At 40.4% G+C, this 23,091-nt stretch overlaps 1 protein-coding gene and 1 pseudogene across 5 annotated transcripts in view; one reads left to right on the plus strand and one right to left on the minus strand.

Annotated features, from left to right (window-relative positions):
- The window catches only part of SEC23A (Sec23 homolog A, COPII coat complex component), a 72,435-nt gene extending 69,173 nt beyond the window's left edge, over window positions 1-3,262 (plus strand). For 3 of the 5 annotated variants that reach the window (XM_027569835.2, XM_027569836.2, XM_027569839.2), the window contains one exon: window positions 1,838-3,262. In XM_027569835.2, the coding sequence (XP_027425636.2) occupies window positions 1,838-1,927 (90 nt within the window). In that variant the 3' untranslated portion in view covers window positions 1,928-3,262. The remainder of the gene's footprint in view (window positions 1-1,837) is intronic. The other 2 variants (XM_027569838.2, XM_027569834.2) reach the window with 2 other exon arrangements.
- A 13,173-nt stretch (window positions 3,263-16,435) lies between these two features.
- On the minus strand, window positions 16,436-17,301 carry LOC113909293 (annotated as a pseudogene).
- Window positions 17,302-23,091: the final 5,790 nt, after the last annotated feature.

The following is a 23,091-nucleotide window of genomic DNA, read 5'->3' on the forward strand; positions in this document are numbered from 1 at the left end:
ATTTCTTTTTTTTTTTAATTTCATTTATTTATTAGAGCACAATCGGGGAGGAGCAGTGGGGAAGGGAGAGGGAGAGAGAGAGAATCCCTTAAGCAGACTCCTCACTGAACACAGGGCCAGACATGGGGCTCGATACCAGGATCCTGAGACCATGACCTGATCAGAAACCAAGAGTCAAATGCTCCTGAACCACCCAGGCACCCCAAAATATGTGCAATTTCAGTTTTATTTAGTAGTCAGGCAGCAATAATCTCACCAAGCCATTTATTTATTCCTTAGTAGTGATAAAGCGCCAATACATTCAAGACAAATGGACACTGGGGCACCCAGGTGGCTCAGATGGTTAAGCGTCTGCCTTCAGCTCGGGTCATGATCCCAGGGTCCTGGGATCGAGCCCCACATCGGGCTCCATGCTTGGCGGGGAGCCTGCTTCTCCCTCTTCCTCTACCATTCCCTCTACTTGTGCTCTCTCGCTCTATCAAATAAATAAATAAATAAAATCTTTAAAAAAAAAAAAGACAAATGGACACTTCACCACTGTAAAGATTAAGTTGGGTATGTAGCTATTCTGATTCTGCAGTGCAAATCTGATCCTGACCACTTGGGGTAGTGCAGACTCCACCAGTTAAAGGACATGGTTCACAGCAAGCCTGCCCTCAACTTGAGGTGCCGGCTGTAAGCAGGATCCTGCACCTCTGACCAACTAGCCACAAATCTGTATGGGTGTGTGTGGGGGGTGTTCCCCACACCCCCCACCCCCACCTCAGGTTTGACAGCTTCCTAGAACAACTCATGGAACTTGGGAAAGCACTATATTTATGATCACAGTTTTATTATAAAGATTGCAAATAAGAACCAGTGAAGAGACCCCACAGAGTGAAGTCTAGGAGGGTTTCTGATACAGAGCTTCTGTGTTCTTTCCCCGTGGAATCAGAATGTGTCACCTTCCTAGCATACTGATAAATTTGGTAGGAAGTTCCACTGAGCTTTGGTATCCAGAGTTTGTTTCTTTACTACCACGCCTGATTGATTGAATCTCCAACTCCCTTCTTCTTTTCCCTCCCTTGACCTCACTTCCTCTCCCTAGAGGTCAGGCTTTTTTTTTTTTTTTAAGATTTTATTTATTTATTTGACAGAGAGAGACAAAGCGAGAGAAGGAACACAAGCAGGGGGAATGGGAGAGGGAGAAGCAGGCTTCCCGCTGGGCAGGGAGCCTAATGTGGGGCTTGATCCCAGGACCCTGAGATCATGACCTGAGCCCCAGGCAGACGTTTAATGACTGAGCCACCCAGGCACCCCGAGGTCAGGCTGTCTTAAATCCCCAAGTCCTCTAATCACATGTTGATCTTTCTGGTGACTGGCCCCCATCCTAATTCATCTCATCTCAAAGCATGAACTCAGCTGTGATCCGAGGGGTTTATGAATAACAAAAACATTGGGGCGCCTGGGTGGTTCAGTTGGTTAAGCGACTGCCTTCGGCTCAGGTCATGATCCTGGAGTCCCGGGATCGAGTCCCACATCGGGCTTCCTGCTCAGCAGGGAGTCTGCTTCTCCCTCTGACCCTCTTCCCTCTCGTGCTTTCTATCTCTCATTCTCTCTCTCTCTCAAATAAATAAACAAAATCTTAAAAAAAATAACAAAGACATTATTAGGAAATTCCAAGGATGTAGTAACTCCCTCTGAGGAACCAGGGATAAAGGCCAGTCTGATTATTTTACAACAGGAGCATAGGCATTATTCTGCTTACAATGGTTCCTTGTCTGTTTTAAACATTTGCTTATACATTTTAAGGTATTACTCTGTTTTAATCATAGCAAATATCTTTCTTTTCCTCTAGGAATCTGGAGCACCTATTCTCACAGATGATGTTAGTTTACAAGTGTTTATGGATCACTTGAAGAAACTTGCTGTGTCAAGTGCTGCTTGAAGTGCTAAACATTTTAAGGACACTTAAGAAGATGAAATATTTCAATTTCATTTTTTTCCTTTTTCAGTTTATCTGTGGAAACTAACAGAGGTATCTCTCTAGACTATTAGTATTAGTATGGTTTGAGACAACATGTGGAAAAATGTTCACATTTGTAGATTAAGCTGGAATATAAGAGCAATAAGAACAAATTTATTTTGTTTGCCACAGTATTATGACTGGTTTTAGAAATCTGAGGTCTTTATAACTTAATTATGTTAAAGAGTAAAAAGAGAGTTGGCCTTGTACTACAGAGATGTAACTTGTTTGTATATTGCAGAAAAATCCAAAGTGGCACTGAATGTCCTTGCTGACTTTTTGAAAACTTGTTTCTTGATTTTAACCAGAAAGTGAACAAAATCATCAACAGTAATGATAAATGTGAACATTTTTGCCTGTTCATTGAAATATATCCGTGATTTTCAAGCACTTATGCGTATACTTTTTCTGTACTTATTCTGTTAAGGCAGATTTATTTTTATGATGATTTGCTTAGGAATTATTTGACTTTATATGAGGTAATTTTCACAAAGATAATTTAATGTTTTTGGTCATTTGGAAAAATAGTTTAGAGATGAAAAATTTCTGGGGTAGCAGTTCCATAACAGACAAAAAATGTGAAATTCCCATAAAGTACCCAACTTACATCATTAGACGATAATTTTTTTTAAAAAGGGTGATATCACGAAAAGAAACCATTTTGTCATAATGTATTTTAGGAAGTCTGCAGTAAAATAACTGTTGTCACTACTAAACCAAAATTGATTTTTACTGCATGGTTATGTTGTTTTCCCTTGTTTTCTGAGGTAAATTTTACGTATATCCTTCAGTATTTTAACACTATTTTGGGAGTTTACATATTTTTATTTTTGCTTCCATTTTGTGAAATGTATTAAGTTCTTATTGAAACAGTATTATATTTTGTTGAATGATATCATGTGGTGATGCTCAGTTTTATTTTGATTTATTCATTAGTATCATTCACTTTTACCTTTTAAAGTTTACTTGTAGCAAATGTTTACATTGCTAAAGCCAGATGTTTGACAATGAAATTTATACCAAGTACTGCAAATAAAAGGTGGTGCTATGATAAATGCTTAGAAGGACAGTTTGATGATTGTACTTGCATGAACAAATCATATGATAAAACAGAAATTTAAAAAAATTGTTTATATGTTATATTCAGTTAAATAAATTGCTCTGTTCCATTTTATTTGAAATGAACTGTGCTAGGCCTAAATACCAATAAAATATACTTTTTCTGTGTTTTCCTGCTTATTTTGAAGTCTAGTAAAGCCTGAGAAGCCTAATGTAAAATTAGAGCAGTTACAAAATCTGCTATGAGCAGATGAAAAAGTGTTCATTTTTTTAAAAATGACAGCTTTATTGGGATATAATTCACATACCACACAGTTCACCCATTTAGAGTGTATAGCTCAGTGGTTTTTAGAATATTCAAAGTTGTGTAATCAATACCACAATCAATTTTAGAGCATTTTCATCTTCCCCAAAGTAGTTGTTTTTGCTATAAGGAAACTGTGTTTTGGAGTTAACATATTTTGAATTGAATTAAGCCCCTGTGATGATGATACATGTTTAATTTGCGTGGCCCCTTAACTTACACTCTTTAAGAATGCACTGTTATTCTTGAGTGATAAGTCAGTACTTACCACAAAACTGTCCTTTACTTCTAAATCAATTACAGCTGAAGGTGCTAAAGTACCTCTGTATTTAAGGGATAAGGAGGAACAAATATATCATCATACCCCCATTTAGGGTTGAAAGAAAGCACCTGGGATCTGTTTGTGTATAATTTAGCTATTACTAAATTGCTATCTATTTAAATAGATTATTGAGGGATGCCTGGGTGGCTCAGTCAGTTGAGTGTCTGCCTTCGGCTCAGGTCATGATCCCAGGGTCCCGGGATCGAGTCCCGCATCGGCTGCTTGCTCAGTGGGGGAGCCTGCTTCTCCCTCTGTCCTGCCGCTCCCCTGCTTGTGTGCGCTCTCTGTGGCAAATAAATAAAATAAAATCTTTAAATAAAAAAAGATTATTGAAGAAAGAAATGTTTAACCCTTTTAATGAAATTTAGAGTAGATAAAGAATATTTGTTAAATAGTTAGCACTGGTATGTCCACAACTATTTTGTAATTCACTATTGAACCTACTACCCCTAGTGGCCTTATCTCTAAAAACAACTTTAGACATCATCTTTGTACACTTATATTTTGTTGTAACAAGATAAACTTATTCTTTTATTGGCTGATTCCAAAAGTGAGCTGACATTTTCTCTATCCAGGGCCCCACCTGATAAACTTCCCTCTTCTATTTCCCTAGCCCATGGACTGCACCTGATGAATGTGCTTGTTGTCTAGTCCAGGCCAGAAACCAATGAATCATTTTCAGTTCTTACTCTCCACAACATCTTTAGTAACCAAATTCTACCAGGTCAGCCTCTTTAATATCTCCCTATTCTGTTTGTTGTTTTCCATTTTACTGCTCTTCTGCCTTTATCATATCTCATGTGATTGGCGCAACAGCCTTCTAACCAGTCTGCTTTCCCCAGTCTCCTCCAGCCCTCTCTTCAATTCACTGAAATACAAATTTGATTATGTCATTCCCTCTGCCCTCATAATGAGCTCCAAACACTTTGACCTGGTAACATTGGAAACTACACATCAATTGGATCCCAGGTATCCCTTGGAAAATAAGCACAAAAGACACAGTTGAAAAGGTATAGTATTGGAGAGGGGTCTCCAGTTCTACCTAAGCATTAGTTTTAGGTGTGGTATTTGGGATTTATACAGTGACAAAAGCAAATGCATTCTTCACTGGCTGTTACAAATTAAATGCTGTGGCTTGCTGCCCTTGGTTTATTTTAAATGAAAATAATTATTCAGTTACTTTTCAAACACTACCAACAAATTAAGATTATTTGCTTTCTAATGCCTATATTTACATTTTTGTTTTCATTTTTCCAGTATACACACATGCATACTTTTTGTGCTTTTTTGTGTTTGATTTATATTCATCTTGAGCATTTTATCAAGTAATTCAGATGTTTCTCTTGTTTGCTTTTTAATAGTTTACCTTATGAAATTAAAACATCTTCCTTATGTTCATTCTTCCTTTCTTTAATAGAGAAACAAACTCTATCTAGGCTTAATGTATTATTATCTGGTGACTATAATAATTGGTATGCAATACTAGATATGGAATAATCTAGTCACTAAAACGCAGTCACTAAATAAATTCAGATTTTTAAGATTTTATTTATTTGTTTGACAGAGACACAGCGAGAGAGCACAAGCAAGGGGAGTGGGAGAGGGAGAAGCAGGCTTCCCGCCGAGCAGGGAGCCCAATGTGGGGCTCGATCCCAGGATCCTGGGACCATGACCTGAGCTGAAGGCAGACGCCCAATGACTGAGCCACCCAAGCGCCCCTAGCCATGTATTTTTAAAAGTTAAGGATAACAGATAGCAGGAGAGGAAGAATGAAGGGGAGTAAGTCAGAGGGGGAGACGAACCAGGAGAGATGATGGACTCTGAAAAACAAACTGAGGTTTCTAGAGGGGAGGAGGGTAGGGGGATGGGTTAGCCTGGTGATGGGTATTAAAGAGGGCACATTCTGCATAGAGCACTGGGTGTTATGAACAAACAATGAATCATGGAACACTACACCAAAACGAATTATGTAATATATGGTGATTAACATAACAATAAAAAAATAAAAAAAAAAGTTAAGGATAACAAAGATCAAACCAGGATATAAAACTTTCAAACCCGAATATATAACTTCCAAACCGGTGGAGGAAAAGAAGCAATAAAAGCAAGCTGATCAGTCAAAAGGCAAGAAAGGTGAAAAAGGCAGCAGAAGGAAAGCATGGTAAATAAGAGAAAAAAAAATGGATTAATGCTTTTTAGTGTATTTTATGAAAATTGAAAATATCTACTTAATGGCCTTTCACTGTAATGAACAAAATCATATATAGTATTTTGAACCTTCTGTAAATTTGTCTTGTCTTCATAAAAATTTATCTTTTCACAGATCCATGCTTTACCAAGTATAGTCAGACTCATCAGTCTTTTTTCATAGTTGATCATGAAGAACACATTATTAATTTCAAAAGTTTTTTTTTCATTTGAAGCAAAAGATACACAAGTAGGAAATCTCTCAAACTTTGATAGTCATAAAAAAAACCATTTTTACAAATTTCATAAATTCCTAAATTCTTAAAACTGTTTATTCAGAATTGATGCAGCTTTCCAAAAGCTTCTTGGTAGAGGGACGCCTGGGTGGCTCAGTTGGTGAAGCATCTGCCTTCGGCTCAGGTCATGATCCTGGGGTCTTGGGATTGAGCCCCACGTCTGGCTCCCTACTCAGCAGAGAGCCTGCTTCTCCCTCTCCCGCTGCCTGCCTCTCTGCCTACTTATGCTCTCTATCTGTCAAATAAAATATTTAAAAAAAAAATTTCTTGGTAGAAAGATTTCCACTGTAATATATAAGCTACAAAATTCAAGATAAATTCCTATTATGTTTGGTAAAACCCTCCAAAGTTTATCTTCTTTTGCAAAAATGAGCGCAAATGGCTGAATGATGGTGCACGTTGGCATTAGATCCATTGGTATCGAACAAATGTTCAGTTACAGATCAAGGCATTTGAATACTGCTGTTTTAATTTTTTTTCTGGCCATGCAAGACAAACGTCTTCTGTTACTTTACAGGTGTTCTTTGACATTTGATTCTTCAGTGTATATGTCTTTTTTCTTACATTTTGTTATTGCATATTTAATTGCCTTCTCTGTAGTTTCTATGTGCTGATCTAAAGCTTAGTGTCTTACTATACATTGTTCAAGCCTGGTTTAGACTGCAACTACTTTGAGTTTTGACTAACCTCATCTGAATCTTTACACCAAGAAAAATCTCTAAATTTTGCTACTGATTTAATGGTTTATTTTCTTGGTTAGTCTTTTAGTTTTAAAACAAACAGCAGTTAATAAAGACAAATTTTACTTGTAAAGATACTCAAATTCAGTAAAAGATTCCATGTAGGCACTAAAAATATGCACTTGGAAAAATTACACTTCAAAGTTCACACTTTGTTATTGCTGTTTTAACATTATTCACAAACAAAAACTCCCAAGTTTAGAGAGAATTGTTTCTTCATCTTTGTGGTTACTAGGCTAGTGTAGTTTACTTGAACCTACTGTTTAAACAGCAGGATATTTAGTACCATGGGTATTGAAGAAACAAACTCTCCCCACCTCCACCTAGGGAGCTGAAATGAATTAAAATGTGCTACTAACTTACCCTCCAAGTTGAAGGGTGTCTATGTAGTTGGGACTGGACTCTATCTAACTGGGAGTCCTCTGAATTAAGTTGCATACAGAATATAATGTTTATTAAAGGATAAGTAATAAGAGTGTGCTAATTGGAAGGTTACAAACATATTAAAACTCAGCAGTAGCCATAGCCATAATTGTACAGATTTTTATTTTTTTTCTTCCAAGTTTTTAGATTTTAGACCAATAAAAGTCTTTTTTCAGGTTGGAGTATTTTGTCACTGACATCTGTAATTGCTGGCATAGAATGATAAAACTGTTCTGTCCTTGTTATACCACTGTGTTTGGAACCTAAAATAAGGTTTGATTTACTCATGAATTAAATAAGAAATTTCAATGAAGATTATAAAATATTTAGAACTGAACAGTAAAAGTGCTATGTGTCAAAACTTGTGGTATGGGAAAAAGGGTTATTAGAGGGATATGTAGTATTTTAAATGCAACTGGAGAAAAAGGATTGGAAATCAACTTTGCATTCAACTCAGGAAAATAAAAAACAACAACAAATCTAAAAGAAGAAAGGAAATAACGATAAAATCAGTTTGGTTTTTTTTTTTAAAGGTTTTATTTATTTATTTGACAGAGACACAGCAAGAGAAGGAATACAAGCAGCAGGGGTGGGAGAGGGAGACGCAGGCTTCCCATCAAGCCGGGAGCCTGATGCGGGGCTCGATCCCAGGGCCCTGGGATCATGACCTGAGCCAAAGGCAGATGCTTAACGACTGAGCCACCCAGGCGCTCCAAAATCAGATTTTTAATGAGGTGGAAAACAAAATAAAGATCAATGGAGATGTTCCATAAAACAAAGAAGAGCTTAAAAGTCTTAAACCCATTTCTAAAGCTAAGAAGGAAATTGAGTATCAGCTCATCTTCTGAATAGTAAAATAGTGTTTTTTTAAATGGAAGTCATAATAATTACTTAAAAATTTTTGTTCAGGCCAATTAAGCATAACTGTTTAGTTGTTTAATGACCAAGCCATCTAAAATTTTTCCTCCAATGAATTTCAGGGAAGATTAGATGTTACAATCATACATTTACTACTCAGGAATGTAGAAGTAGTTTCAAACTAGAGAAATTGTGGAATCTTGGAGTTCAAAGAGTCCATTGAGGTCAAGTCAAGCCCTATCTCTTTATCCATCAAGAATTCCCTGTCAATATCCCAGATGGTTAGTCATCTGACCTCTGTATACAGAGCACTTTCAGTGACAAGTAAAACAAGATAGCTGTAAATTGCTGAATGCTACAGATGACTTAACACTTAGAGAAAAGATAATGTTAGTGAATTGGGAAGGAATAACATGCCACATACCGGAATAAGCCTTGACCGGAATTTGATGGAGAACATTTAAATCTGTTTTACACAACACATTCTGAGGGATGATAATCATTGACCTACAAAGCCATCTGGCACTATCTGATACTGTCATTAAAAGAGAGTGGGCAGCCCATAATGCAGGAGGTGTTTGCCAATTTAGAAAAACACTTCTAAGCAGGACATGGTGCACTCACTTTCTAACAGAGCACTGTGTGTTTTCCAACAGCAATAACCAGAGTATTTAGGTAGAGAAAAGTGCATTGCAGAGACAAATGGCGTGAGTCTGTTTCCTATAGGAAATGTGGCTTGCTCTCCCGGGGAAAGGGCTGATTTCTGATCTGTGTCAAGATCTCGCTCAGCTACCTTACCAGGGTGAAGCAGCCACAGAATGATCCTTATGTATATGTTTAACCTGTTCTGCTATTTGTTTTGGCAAAGTAGGGAGATCCATAAAATCAACAATTTTTGTAGGGGTTAGAGATTTTTTCTAAGAGAAACAAATCTGGAGATTACTTTTGAGTTACAGTAAGCATGTCATTTTGAAGTGGTAAGTATACTGATTAAAGAACCTCCGAAGTGAAGGATCACATTTCACTTTATCTAGTGTGTTAGAGCAGACAGTTCCTGTCTTCAAGGCAGTTTAAAAATAACTTAATCTGCAAAGGTTTAAAAATTAATCTTCATAAAATCCTTGTGAGATGCTGATAGGTCAAATATTTTGCATGTTTGGAAAACATTGGTGAAGAAGTAAAATTCAACAGAGACAAATTCTAGAGCAGTACTTCTCAAACTTGAACATGTATAGGAATCACCTACAGATGATCATTAAATGCAGATTTTAAAGTAGGTCTGAAACGGAGTCAGATTTTTGCATTTCAAACAAAGTTCCCCAGGATACCAGTGGTGCTTTCTGGATCACAATTTAAAATAGCAAGTTCTGCTAAAGGCGACATTTTCACCACGTTTTGGGACTTCCACACAAAGAAGTCCAACAGTCAGAAATGTGCGTTCTGGAATCAGGAGATTCAGGTTTGGGAACCATAAGCCTAGAATTGATAGCTGAAGCTATGAGATTAGATGAAGTTGCTTTTATTAATTATTTACTAAGTGCTAACAAGGTATGTAGGGAGCACAGTTAGACAGTCTTCCTCTGTTGAGCACGGATTATGCCATCATGTATGGTCTCTTGCAGCGTTTAATTCTAAAATTCTATTTTTAATGAGAACATTAAGCCAACTGATTTATCCAATATATCTTTTTCAGCAAGGAAGTATTTCTATTAAAAAGGCTATCAAGTTACTGAAATATTAATAGTAGTACAATATCATGTGACCAAAGAGAATGCTTTCATTGAAACCTGGGTTTTGATAATACCCAGAATTAGGTTCTGTATTTTAACAGGTGTTTCGAAAAAATAAGATCCTGAGTAATAAACTACGAAATGGCTTAATTAACAGCTGCCTTTAATTATTTTAAGAAGATACATCCCATTTTTTTAGGACCATGAAATAGACTGCCAAGGCATATTCTGAAATGTTCTTAATTAAGTATGTTTATTTGTTGCTTAGATCCCCATTATGGATTAGGGTAGACACATCTTCCTGGAGGTAGAAAAATAAATTTGACCGTCTGAGCAGACTTTAGACCAACAGACTACTGATTTGTGTGTGTTGTGTCTTCTCATCTGCTTATATATTTATAGTGAAGCTTTTCAATTATGTTTACTTATTGAATGTCATACACACTCTTGACATGGCTTGTTGTAAATGACTCTAATGATTAGCTTCCATTTGGAGTCTAAAGTCCAGCACCGTTTCAGGGAACTAATGTTTTATTATTGCCGGTCCCCTGGCAGGAACATTCACGGCGCCCACTGTGCTTACTCAGTCTGGGCTGGTGACAGCTACATCTGCTTCTCCATCTGCACCTTGCAGTTTTAAGTCGATATCATGAGCTGTCTGTAAAACTTAAGAATCTGACTGTATCTAATGAAGGAAGCTAACTACATTGAAAAAAATCTCCACCTTTCTGCAGGACCTTCCACACAATAATAGTTCTGTGGAATGATGTGGGGATTTCTTATGATTAAGTAGATCATGAGGCTGTGATTGTCAAACAGATACATTTAACCATGTCCAAAGAATACTTTCATTTATTAAGAATAATAATCACAAAATATGTTTAATAATGATGTAGCTGTGATATGTGTTATATAAGGCTCTGTTTCTGTCATAGATAAAACCCATTTTGATAAAGAAAACCTAAAGTTCCCACTACAGAGGAAGAAAACCAAATCCTTACTGTAGCATATGAGGCATGTCAATCATCACGCCTGCTACATTCAAGATGCGCTCCCGCTTGCAGCCCTCTGCGGAGCTGAGCAACCAGCCCCAGTCTCTTTCCCAAGCAAAGAGATGGGATCATATTTTCTAAAGGCACTTAAATCCACAGACTGGTTGGTGATCTATGAAATGAGTTGGCGTGAAATACTTACCCCTGTAAGGATAATGGTAACTAACTAGACCAATTACACTCTCCTCCTCTAAAAGTTGAATAGGAAACTCCAGAGAATAGCAGCTGTTCTGTAATGAGAGGAAAAATGATAGAGGAGAAACAAGCACATTGGTGGTGGAACATTAGGGTGAAGATTCATGAACTCTGGCTGGGAAATGGTTCCTATTTTGCCTTGAATCCTGTAGAATGGCTATTTCTAGAATCCTTTCACCCTGATTCCCAAATGTGCCCTTACAGCAAATCCTCATTATCTGAGAAGAACTAAACTTACCGGCGAAATAAAGATCACAGTGGCCATGATGATTTACCTTTTGACCTGATATTGCAAAGAATAGGGATTCAGTACTCATGAAACTAATCAGACGAAGCCAGAGTGTGGCATATTTGGACACAGTCCCAGGAGATGCAGTGTTTCATCTGTCCAGTCACCAGGTTCAGGTTTCTTTCTAACACTATCCAGCAGGATTACTAACTTAACAGCTTTCTGACAACAGAAGCCTTAATATCAATGAGTATTGGGAGTTACATATGATTCGCTCCACATCTTTGTAACTAGTATATTGCATGAGGAGGTTCGTGAGCCATAATTATGAAAGCTATTGTATTTTGTCTCTGACTGTCCCTTTGAAGGTGTTCAATGTCTGTAGTTTCCCACCCCTCAGCCACTCAACGGAGACTGTAGCAGGCTGATCATTTTGGGGTGACTCACCAAATAAAGATCACTCCAAGTCATAGACATAGCCCCACTCACTAGTGACCAGGTCCTATGCTAAGTAGGAAATATGCATCACCTCATTTATATTTCTGCCTGATGGCCTTACAGCTCACTCTGGAACCTGCTGTCCATGTTATCTTGACATATTAATCCAAGCCATTGCCGCATATTTATTCATCAGAAGAGTGTGAATGGTATAGACACAAAGAGAATCCCATGGTCAGTCTCTCGTTCTTCTCTTACTCAGCATGTCTTGGAAATAATTATGTTTTCTGACACATTCTTTGCCCAGATTTTCTCCTGGGTCCCACCCACTCAACTCTTCCTCCACAGTCTGTTTCGTGATATATGGTTCTGACTGTAGAATCTTTATTCCTAGTTACAGGATTTGCTTAGAAACTGCTCAAGGTAAACCTTAGGAGCTGAATCTTCACCAACCAATTCTTATGAAAGGCTATGCTTGCCTCTAAAACTCTGGACAAGGCCATCTGCCTGCTTTTCTTATTAATGAGAATGGTGGACATGATGCACCAGCTTTCTGTAGAATGTTGTGTGGTTATGTTCTTCTCTGCCTGCTGGGTCTGTCCTGCTGGGTGGGGATTCTTTGTGGGCTGGAACCATGGGAAGTGTATCTGGTGACGAGAGTCCCTCCCTGCCTGGAGTCAGGACTAAAAATGGACACTCTTTTTCACAACTTGAGGACACGTTGTGTAGCATCAGTGTTTCTTGACAGTTGTAGCTAAAAAAATAGCTCAGAAAAATAATACCACTCAATCACTTTATATGCAATATAGCTCAGAAAAATAATACCACTCAATCACTTTATATGCAATAGCATGTAGGTTAGATAAGTGTTCAGAGACTAGAGATAAAAGTGATTTATAGAGCAGTGCTTTGTGCTAAAAATATTAGCTGCTGATGATTCTAAAAAGTTAGAAATAGAACTAACCTACCATATAATCTGTAGGGAGGAAGGCATATTTTATTTATTTATTTATTTATTTATTTATTTATTTATTTATTTAATTTTTTAAAAAGATTTTATTTATTTGAGAGAGAGAGAATGAGAGATAGAGAGCACGAGAGGGGGGAGGGCCAGAGGGAGAAGCAGACTCCCCGCTGAGCAGGGAGCCCGATGCGGGACTCGATCTCGGGACTCCAGGATCATGACCTGAGCTGAAGGCAGTCGCTTAACCAACTGAGCCACCCAGGCACCCAGGAGGAAGGCATATTTAATCATTTATCCTATCAATGAAAGATTTGCTATGTGTTAAGATGACTCATGCAGTAGAGTATATTTGTCATTTGTTTCTGAATCTGGTGATTTCACAAAATTAATAAACTTGTATTTCTAGCCAATTCTTTACTATTAAATTTTAGAAGGATGTGAAACAAGACTTATGAAGAAATAGGGTTCCTGGGTGGCTCAGTCGGTTAAGCGTCTTGACTCTTGGTTCCACCTCAGGTCATGATCTTGGGGTCGTGAGATCAAGTCCTGTGTTGGGCCCTGCACTCAGCTGGCAGTCTGCTTGAGAGATTCTCTCCCCCTGCTCATGCTCTCTCTCTCTCCCTAAAATAAAGCAATAAAATCTTAAAAAAAAAAAAAAACTTGACAAGAGACAAAAATTATTCTGTGCTCTTTTTTTTCCTGTTGAGGAATGTGTCATTACATTTCTCTATTATTTTCACCTTCTACTTATTTGTGGAATTGCTGAACTAGCTCTTGAATTGAGTGAACATTTTAATTCACTCCGAGTTTTTATATTAAGACTTCAGTGAACAAAGGGGAGAATCACTAAAGAAAAAAAGAAATAATAATATAATAAAAATAGCAAGGAAAGCATCTCAGAGAAACAGGTTAGAAAATGCTAAAATAAATTTCAATTGAGGTGACTACAGCTTGAAGGCCTAACACTTTTTCACCTCAGGGGGTCAGTAGCTACTACATAACTGGAAACTCAAATCCTGTTTTAATATCTCTCTCCTCCAATTTAAATTCTGAACTTTTCTAATTTTTATGTGACTTTTTTTCTATCAACACCCATGCTTTAGTATTTGTTTTTTTGAAACCTAATCCCGACTCCTGTCTGAAATAATTAGACCCCAAAAGTAAAACATTGTTTGTTGAAAGGGTACAAAATTGAAGAGTATGACTTTAATTCCACATCATGCAAGACAAGCTTTCAAAATCTGAGTTCTCAGAAGAAAATTATAAATACATGAAATTTTTTATTTGTTCTGTAAATCAATTCTTTTAAGAGCAGCAATTGTGATACAATAAGAGAGGCTGGGTTGGGATTTTGAGGTCACGTACCATCCTAGCCTCTCTAGATGTGACCACTTTTTTTTTTTTTAAGATTTGTTTATTTTAGAGAGAGAGTGCTTGGGGGAAAGCGCAGAGGGAGAGGAAGAGAGAATCTTAAGCAGACTCCATACTGAGCATGGAGCCCAATGCAGGGCTCGATCTCACTACCCTGAGATCATGACCTGAGCCGAAATCAACAGTCGGTGCTTACCACTGAGCCACCCAGGTGCCCCGTCTCTTGACAAGTTTTGTTTCACATCCTTCTAAAATCATAGTACCTACCTCCTAGTGTTGTGTGAGGATTAAACGATTGAGTGCTTGTAATGTGCAGTCAGGCCTCCCATGACAATGACAACCCATACTTGCAGGGCATTTAATAAGTGCCAGGCAGTGTTCTGTTTTGTTTTTTTTAAAGATTTTATTTATTTGAGAGAGAGAGAGAGACTGTGGGAGTGTGCATGAGCGTGCACAAGCCAGGGGAGGGGGAGAAGGAGGGCAGAGCCCTGCGGGGCTCAATACCAGGACCCTGAGAACCTGATCTGAGCCCAAGGCAGCCGCTTAACTGACAGCCCCCCAGGCACCACCCCAGGCAGTGTTCTATGTGTTAAGGATAACCTCTGAGACAGGCACTATTATAATTCCCAGTTTGCCAATGAGGAAACTAAGACACAGAGTGGTTAAACAACTTACTCAAGATCACAGGCTACTTAATGGTAGACTAGAGATTAAGTCCAGATAGTTTGCTCCAGAATCCATGCTCCTTTTTTGCTCCGTTCCCTGAGGGTGATTAAAATTCCTGTGGAGCTTGGGTCCTGAGATAAGGGAAATGTGTTGGCGGAGGTCATCGAGAGGTCATGACCTCCAGTTGACCTGTGAGCTGGCCCTAGGCAATTGGCGGCTCCTCACCCCTTCCTTGTCCTTGTAATGTAGATTCCGCCCACCATTCCCTCTTTAGGCCCTGTTTCTATAATGCAGCCTTGCTTGGTGTTAACTGAACCCAGTTAAGGCAGTTGTAGAAACTTAAGATTCTGGCAACTGGGTGCAGAGATCTACTGCTTGTGGCTACCGAAGACAAGCCTCGGAAGTTTCCTTGCTTCTTATAATGGCCACTTCGCAATCTGGAGTGGCCTGCCTCCTTTTTCGGTCTCTCCTTGCCCTCTGTGTACGGGGCCAAGTTTACAAGCCACAAAGGGTCATTTGGGCCTCACTGACTTCTGGCTGGAAGGCAGTCCCATTTGGTCTTTGGCCATCAGCCTTTTCCTCACTGTGCGTCGCTTCTGTAACTTCTGGCCTGTTTCTCTTGGTAATGCTCCGGGAAAGTCCGGCTGTGACCCCTTGCTGATCAGGCTCCCACACCTGCTCACCCTGGTCCTCCTGGCCTTCCCAAAGTCAGCCGGCCCACACTGGCCCCTGGCTTGGGGCCATCACCACTCTAAGCTCAGTGTGCTGATTTTCAGGTACCTTCTGCACCTTTCATTAAGGGGTTTGAAACCTCTTGTGACTCTTTCCAGCTCACTGCCGGTACCCAGGTACACCTGAGCAGGGGTGAAGCTCTGTTCTCTCAGGCCTTCTCCACACCGCTACCTACTTTACTACAGTCACCTGTAGAATAGAACTCCAGGCAGGAACAGACTCAAGCCTCTTTTGACTAGGGATTTATACTTACCTGGGTCTCTACTACTTACCCCTCCGCCGAGCACTTTGATGCTGGGCTGAGACACTCAATGTCCTAAATCTCCCTCTTTTACTACTACCCATCTCCTACTTTCCTCTCCCTCTCTTCTGAGGCTCCTAATTTCATTTTTTTAAAGATTTATTTGTTGTCTTTTTTTTAAAGATTTTATTTATTTATTTGAGAGAGAATGAGAGATGGAGAGCACGAGAGGGAAGAGGGTCAGAGGGAGAAGCAGACTCCGGTTATTTTTGCCTGTGCGTGAAGGGGAGAGAGAGAGAGAGAGTGAGTGCACCGGCGTGCAGGAGCGGGGGTGGGGCTGTGGGAAGGGGCAGAAGGAAAAGCACGCTCCCCACTGAGCAGGGAGCCGATGCGGGACTCAATCCCAGGACCCTGGGATCATGACCTGAGCCAGCAGACTCTTAATTGATTGAGCCACCCAGTTGCCCCAATCTCCTTATTTTTTTTTTTTTTTTGGTATGAAGATAAATGTTTAATAGATGTATTGGGACAAGCGGTTACTTTCCCCTGTGTGCACACAGAAACCCAGAAACCTAGAGTTCCTGGATCCTGTTCAAAAGGCCACCCACAGCACGGGGGAAAGATCACCCCAATGCAAACCTTACCACACCAATGCTTTCAAATGAAAAAAATGGCTGTTCCAAAGACGAGAGGGTAGGTCTTCCAAATTGCTATCAGTGGCAACAGGCTGGGGTCTGGAATTTCCTGGATGATAAAACTGGGTGATGATGATCAAGCTAACCAGCATGCTGATGTTGGCCAACAAAGAGAAGATGGTCAAGACCCGGAGGTTCCGGATGAGGACTAGCAGCACCAGGAAGGGCAGGAAGGAGAGCATGTAGAGTCGTGAGTCCATGGTGGGCGTCAGAAACACTGTCTCATTGTAATGGCAGTTGCTGGTGGTCCCATTAACTGCTTCCACTACCTGTTTTAAATTATCAGCCAGAAACACAATGTACACACAGCAAAAGCCCAGCTGGGTGACTATAAGGAAGAAGCTCACGATATTCCTTTCTCAGTGGGCATGGGTCCGGAGCCAGGCACTGGGGCTGGCTTCTAGGCTGTGCATCACCGTGTCGCCATAGTCCATGAAGGGCTTGTTAAGCCTGTGGCAGAAGCGCTGGGCACACCTGACCAGGATGTGCATACAGTGGCAAGCGATGAAGCCCATGGCCAACAAACTGAGAGGGCCCATCAGGATGCCCGCATTCTTCACAGCCAGGCGTAGTCCCAGGATCCCTGTACCCATGTTGCCTTTCACCAGGTGAACCAAGGTCTGGAACGCTGTTATGCCCTTGGTCTTCTCTAAGCCTGGTGACTCCGAAGGCCGTCCATCCCAGAAGCTGGAGTCCTTGTTCTGCATCTTCTTGGCACTTTTGGGAGGGGACCTGCGGTCCAGTTTGAGGTCAACAGTGCCCTGGGGGGCCCCGGCACTCTTTGTCACAGGCATGACTGCTTCCGAAAGAGAGGGCTCTGGGTGTTGAGGAGGTCTGCTCTGGAAGGAGGCAAGCAGGAAGGTGTCCGTCAGGTGCAAACCCCAGCTCAGTAGCTTGTGCCTTGCTCTGGCCGGGCTGGAATGAGGGCCCGCCTACCTCCCTCCCCGATCTCATTTTTAATGGAGATATAGTCTATTTCCCCCACTATCGCTGCCCTCAGCATTGTCACGCCCACTGAGAGTGTACAGCACATTCCCAGGCCCTGGTACTATGTCAGACTTGTAGCAAAGAGAATGTTGGGACCTGCAAGAAACTCTAACAAATTCTCTGGCAAGAGTGTAGGGGGTCATTTCAATTGGGTAATTTCTGCTCCCAATGAATACCTGGGAAAACACAGTAGATAAAACTGGTGAGACAAGGGTGCCTGGGTGGCTCAGTCGTTAAGCGTCTGCCTTCGGCTCAGGTCATGATCCCAGGGTCCTGGGATCGAGCCCTGCATCGGGCTCCCTGCTCCGCGGGAAGCCTGCTTCTCCCTCTCGCACTCCCCCTGCTTGTGTTCCCTCTCTTGCTGTCTCTCTCTCTCTCTGTCAAATAAATAAATAAAATCTTAAAAAAAACAAAAAACAAAAAACAACCGGTGAGACAGCCGGGGGTCAGATCCTCAAGGGCAATGTATCGTCAGAGCAGAAAAGTCTGAAGGGTGGGAAGGCTGGATGTAATCAAACGGGGGCACATGGGAAGGACCTGTGGTCATCTAGGCAAGACAGGTGTTGCTTGGAGGAGGGTAGTGGACATGGGAGGGAGAGGAGACAGGCAGCCTGTGCCCGGAGATACCTCACTGTAGCTAGAGAATTCACACGTATTCCTTATTTTTTAACAACTTTATTGAGGCATGTTTGATATATAAAAATTGTATGTGTTTAAGGTGTGCAACTTGATGTTTTGATATATGTATACATTGTGAAAAGATCACCACAACCCAGCTAAATAACTTACCAATCTTCTCTACATAGTTACCATTTTGTGTTTGTGTGTGTGGTGAGAGATTTAAATTGCGATCTATCCTCTTAGCAAATTTCAAGTATACAAGCGATATTGTTGCAATTTCCTTCTTTTTTAAGGCTGAGTAATAGTTCATTGTGTGTGTTTAATATATATATATAAAAGATTGAACTGTTACTCAGCCTTAAAAAAGAAGGGAATCCTGACATTTTCAACAATATGGATGAATCTGGAAGACTTTACACTAAGTGAAATAAGCCAGACCCAGAAAGACAAATACTGCATACTTACTCTCTCTTTTTTTTAAAGATTTTATTTATTTATCTGAGAGAGTGAGCAAGTGAGAAGGAGTGGGGGGAGGGGCAGAGGGAGAGGGAAAACAGACTCCCCTCTGAGCAGGGAGCCTGATGCAGGGTTCCATCCCTGGACTCCAGAATCAGTACCTGAGCCGAAGGCAGACACTTAACCAACTGAGCCACCCAGGAGCCCCCTGCATACTTATTCTAAAGGATACTTTCCCAGTGAAGTCTTCCCTGACTTCCCATGGCTTGCTCCCGTAGATACTGGTACATGGTTTGTATTATAATTTTTTTTTTTTTTTACTGTGTCTGTCTTTCCTGCTGGAATGTGCTGTCCCTATTGAGGGCAGTAATTTTTGCCCAGCTTCTGTATTCCCAGGGTTTATTAGATTGCTTGGCTCACAGGCCTGCTTCTCCCTCTTCCACTCCCCCTGCTTGTGTTCCCTCTCTCACTGTGTCTCTCTCTGTCAGATAAATAAAATCTTATATAAAAAAAAAAACAAAAACAAAAGGCTATCAAATATCTGTTGAATGAATGAACAAATGAATAGACATATCAGAGTAGTGGGTATTACATTGTGAATGGTTATGGCCAATCCTTGGCACAAAATTCCCTGAGAGACATAAATGAAAAACACCTGGATCCTGCAGTGCAGACGAGGGCATTGCCCTAGAGCTGGAGCAGCAAGAATGTCAAGGCATGGAACCTAAACATTAGGGACAGGCAACTTGGCTTCTTGAGTAGCCAAAGTTGTTTCTGGATTTTAATGTGTCTGGTATATTAACAAATCAGGGAGTCGTTCATTCTGTGCTTTTCTGACCTGCTGAGCTAAAATTCTGGTGAGCCATCGTGAAAAACAAGGGAAGTAATGGGGAGCTGCATCGAGCGACCTTCGTCTTAGGTACCCTTTGCACTATTTGCTGTGTAGGGACTAGACTGAAATAAAAGCATCTTAAACTACTTGGAAGTCTTCAGTGTTGCCTAACCTCAAAACAAAAGCAGATTTCAATAGTCTAGCCTAGTGCATCCACCACACATGCACAGTGTTGGTTGGTTATTGTTAGATTTTTATGATTTTTGCCAAACTAACTGGTGTGGAACTGTATTTTGTTGTTGATCCAGATTTTCAAAACTTTTAATCTTGTATTTTAAAGAAGTTCTCGGGGCGCCTGTGTGGCTCAGTTGGTTAAGCGACTGCCTTCAGCTCAGGTCATGATCCTGGAGTCCCGGGATCGAGAGCCACATCGGGCTCCCTGCTCAGCAGGGAGTCTGCTTCTCCCTCTGACCCTCTTCCCTCTCGTGCTCTCTATCTCTCATTCTCTCTCTCTCTCAAATAAATAAATAAAATCTTAAAAAAATAAAATAAAAAAGAAGTTCTCATCTCTCAGTTCCTGATCCTCTGTGAGTATTTTTCTGTCTTTGCTTGCTGATTAGAGTCAACAGAATTTTTATCCATTTTATGGCTTTTTTCAGAGAACCATCTTTGGGGTATGCCTGGGTGGCTTAGTCAGTTAGTCTGACTCTTCACTTAGGCTCAGGTCATGATCTCAGGGCCGTGAGATTGAGCCCACAAAGGGCTCCCTGCTCAGGGGGCTCTGCTCAGGATTCTCTTTCTCTGCCCCTCCTGTATGCTTGTGCATGCACGTGTGCTCTCTCTCTCTCTCAAATAAGTAAATAAGTCTTTAAAAAAAAAAGAACCATCTTTGGGGTTATCAATTTCATTTTCTTATTATTTTCTTCTTCTATTAATTCCTTCTTTGTGTTTACCCTTGACTCGCTTTATTGTTTTCTTATAAGTGCTCAGCTCATTTATTTTTATTTTTTTAATTTTTATTATTTTTTTAAAGTTTATTTATTTATTCATGAGAGACAGAGAGAGAGAGAGAGAGGCAGAGGGAGAAGCAGGCTCCCAAAGGGTAGGGAGCCCGATGCGGGACCCGATCCCAGGACCCTGGGATCATGACCTGAGCTGAAGGCAGACGCTTAACCATATAAGCCACCCAGGCGCCCTCAGCTCGTTTATTTTAATGCTTTCTTAATATTTAAAGTGTTTATCAATATTTTCATCTGAGTGTCTCATTGGTGATAGTGTATCCTTTTATATGTAGTGTTCTCATTTTGGTTATCTCTAAATTGATCCTGATCATAGCTGAGTTTTTGATTTTTTTTTTCTTACTTAGGCTTTTAGGAGGTAGTGTTTGGTTTGTGGGATATGTAATTTGATATACATATCTATTAACTTGATCTTTATGTATTTCTTTTTTTTTAACATTTTATTTATTTTTGTGTGAGAGAGAGAGAGTGTGAGCGTGAGCATGAGTGGTGGGGGAAGAGGGAGAAGCAGGCTCCCTGCTGAGCAGGGAGCCTGATGTCGATGTCGGGCTCATGATCTGAGCCAAAGACAGCCAGTTAACCAACTGAGCCACCCAGATGCCCTTATTGTGGATTTCTTGAAACATTGTCCTTGTTTATTTTTGCCTACTTGATTTGTCAAGATAGATATTGCGTCAAAGTCCACTGCTACTACTGAGTTGCTGAAAATGTATTCTTGTATTTCTGAAGACTTATTTCCTGTATGGGTTTCAGTACAATCCTAGTCAGCATATAAAGATTTGACTGCTATGCTAGTACTAAGGACCATACCGCTTATTAATATAAAATGATTCTATTTGCCCTATGTAAGGTTTTTGGCCTTAACTTCCTCACTCCCTCTTTTATACCTGCCTTGGTCTTCCCTACATTTTTCTTCCCTCTAACTTTTATCCCTTTATGTCACTTTATATTAGATGGGACTCTTAAACGCAATCTGCAAGTCATTTGACTAGAAGACATTTGGTTCTACTTTTCATCTTGTTTCACGTTTTATTTTCCCTTTTTTTTTGCATTTTCATTGTTTTGAAGTATGGATCTCATTTTCTTTGCTTTTATCTTCCTTTGGAGATACTGGCACACATATTTAAATTCTGCTAGTGGTACTTAGTTCTCCACGTTTTTCAAAAGCATTCTTTTAACTTACATTTCTCTATCATAAAAGTAAAACTGCAGCTTTGATTACCATGGCGGGGCAGGTTCACCTACTTTCTACCTTCTCATTGCTCATTGTCCCTCACCCACGCAGTTTTTGTTAACAGAATCTGGGTTTTTAAATATAGATTATTGTAAAAATTAAAACAAATATGTTTTGACATTAGTTTAAAAAAACTATTTCTGCAGTATTTAAATTTATGTTTGTTTCAGTTATTTTCAGATCTCTGGAAAAATCATTCTGTGTTATGATTCCTTCACTTTTACCTCCTTTTAGGCCTCTTCTCTGGGTCAATTGAAATTTGTCTTCAAATTTCAAATATATACTTAAAGATTTTATTTATTTACTTGACACAGAGAGAGCACAAGCAGAGAGAGGAGCAGGCAGAGGGAGAGGGAGAACCACAGGCTCTCTGCTGAGCAGGGAGTCCAATGCGGGGCTTGATCCCAGAACCCTGGGATCATGACCTGAGCTGAAGGCAGACGCTTAACCGACTGAGCCACCCGGGCGCCCCCAAATATATATTTTTTGAAAGAATTATACATGAGTGGGCATATTCTCTGAAATATCTGATTTTGTTTTGTTGCTTTCACAAGTGTGAGACAACTTGGTTGCATGTAAAATTCTTAGGTTGGGGTGACTGGTGGCTCAGTCCATTAAGCCTCTGACTCTTGATTTTGGCTCAGGTCGTGAGATCTGGGCCCGTGGGCTCTGGGCTCACCACCACCAGTTGGCTTAAGATACTCTCTCTCTGCCCCCACCCCCTTCCCCCCATTTCCACGCACATGGGCCAGCACTCTCTAGTGCTCTCTAAAATGAATAAACAAACAGGGGCGCCTGGGTGGCTCAGACGGTTAAGCGTCTGGCTCCTGCTCAGGTCATGATCCCAGGGTCTTGGGATCCAGCCCCACGTTGGGGTCCCTGTTGAGCGGGGAGCCTGCTTCTCCCTCTCCCTCTGCCTGCCGCTCCCCCTGCTTGTGCTCTCTCTTTATATCAAAATAAATAAAATCTTTAAAAAAAGACAAAAAACCCCAAACAAAATGAATAAACAAACAAATAAAATAGAATCCTTGGATCAAAATGAGTTTCTCCTTAAATCTTTTAGAAGATTTTCCCCACTGACCTCTGGCTTTGAATCTTGCAGTATGTTGTGTTTTAATCCAGAGCGGGGACAAATAGGTGGTAGCTTGGAGTAATGGTTCAGAGGACTGACTGGTGCCTCCCAGACAGAGGCTCGAGGCATCTATTTACCTCTTCCCTGCCTACCGCTTCCCAGCCATAAGGTCTTGGGAAAGTTAGGTCTTGGTTTTCCCAGGAGCGTAAAGAAGAAAACTGATGTTGATAGTTAACCCCCTAGAGTTATTGTAAGAATTCAGTGGGTTAATTTGTATAAAGTACTTGGCCTAGCACCTGTTATGTTACTCAGTTATCATTTATTAGATTTCCCCTTCTGTTTTATATTGGACTTTTTTTCTGG

Source organism: Zalophus californianus, chromosome 6 (genome assembly GCF_009762305.2).
Source record: "Zalophus californianus isolate mZalCal1 chromosome 6, mZalCal1.pri.v2, whole genome shotgun sequence".
In the NCBI taxonomy this organism is placed as follows: domain Eukaryota; kingdom Metazoa; phylum Chordata; class Mammalia; order Carnivora; family Otariidae; genus Zalophus; species Zalophus californianus.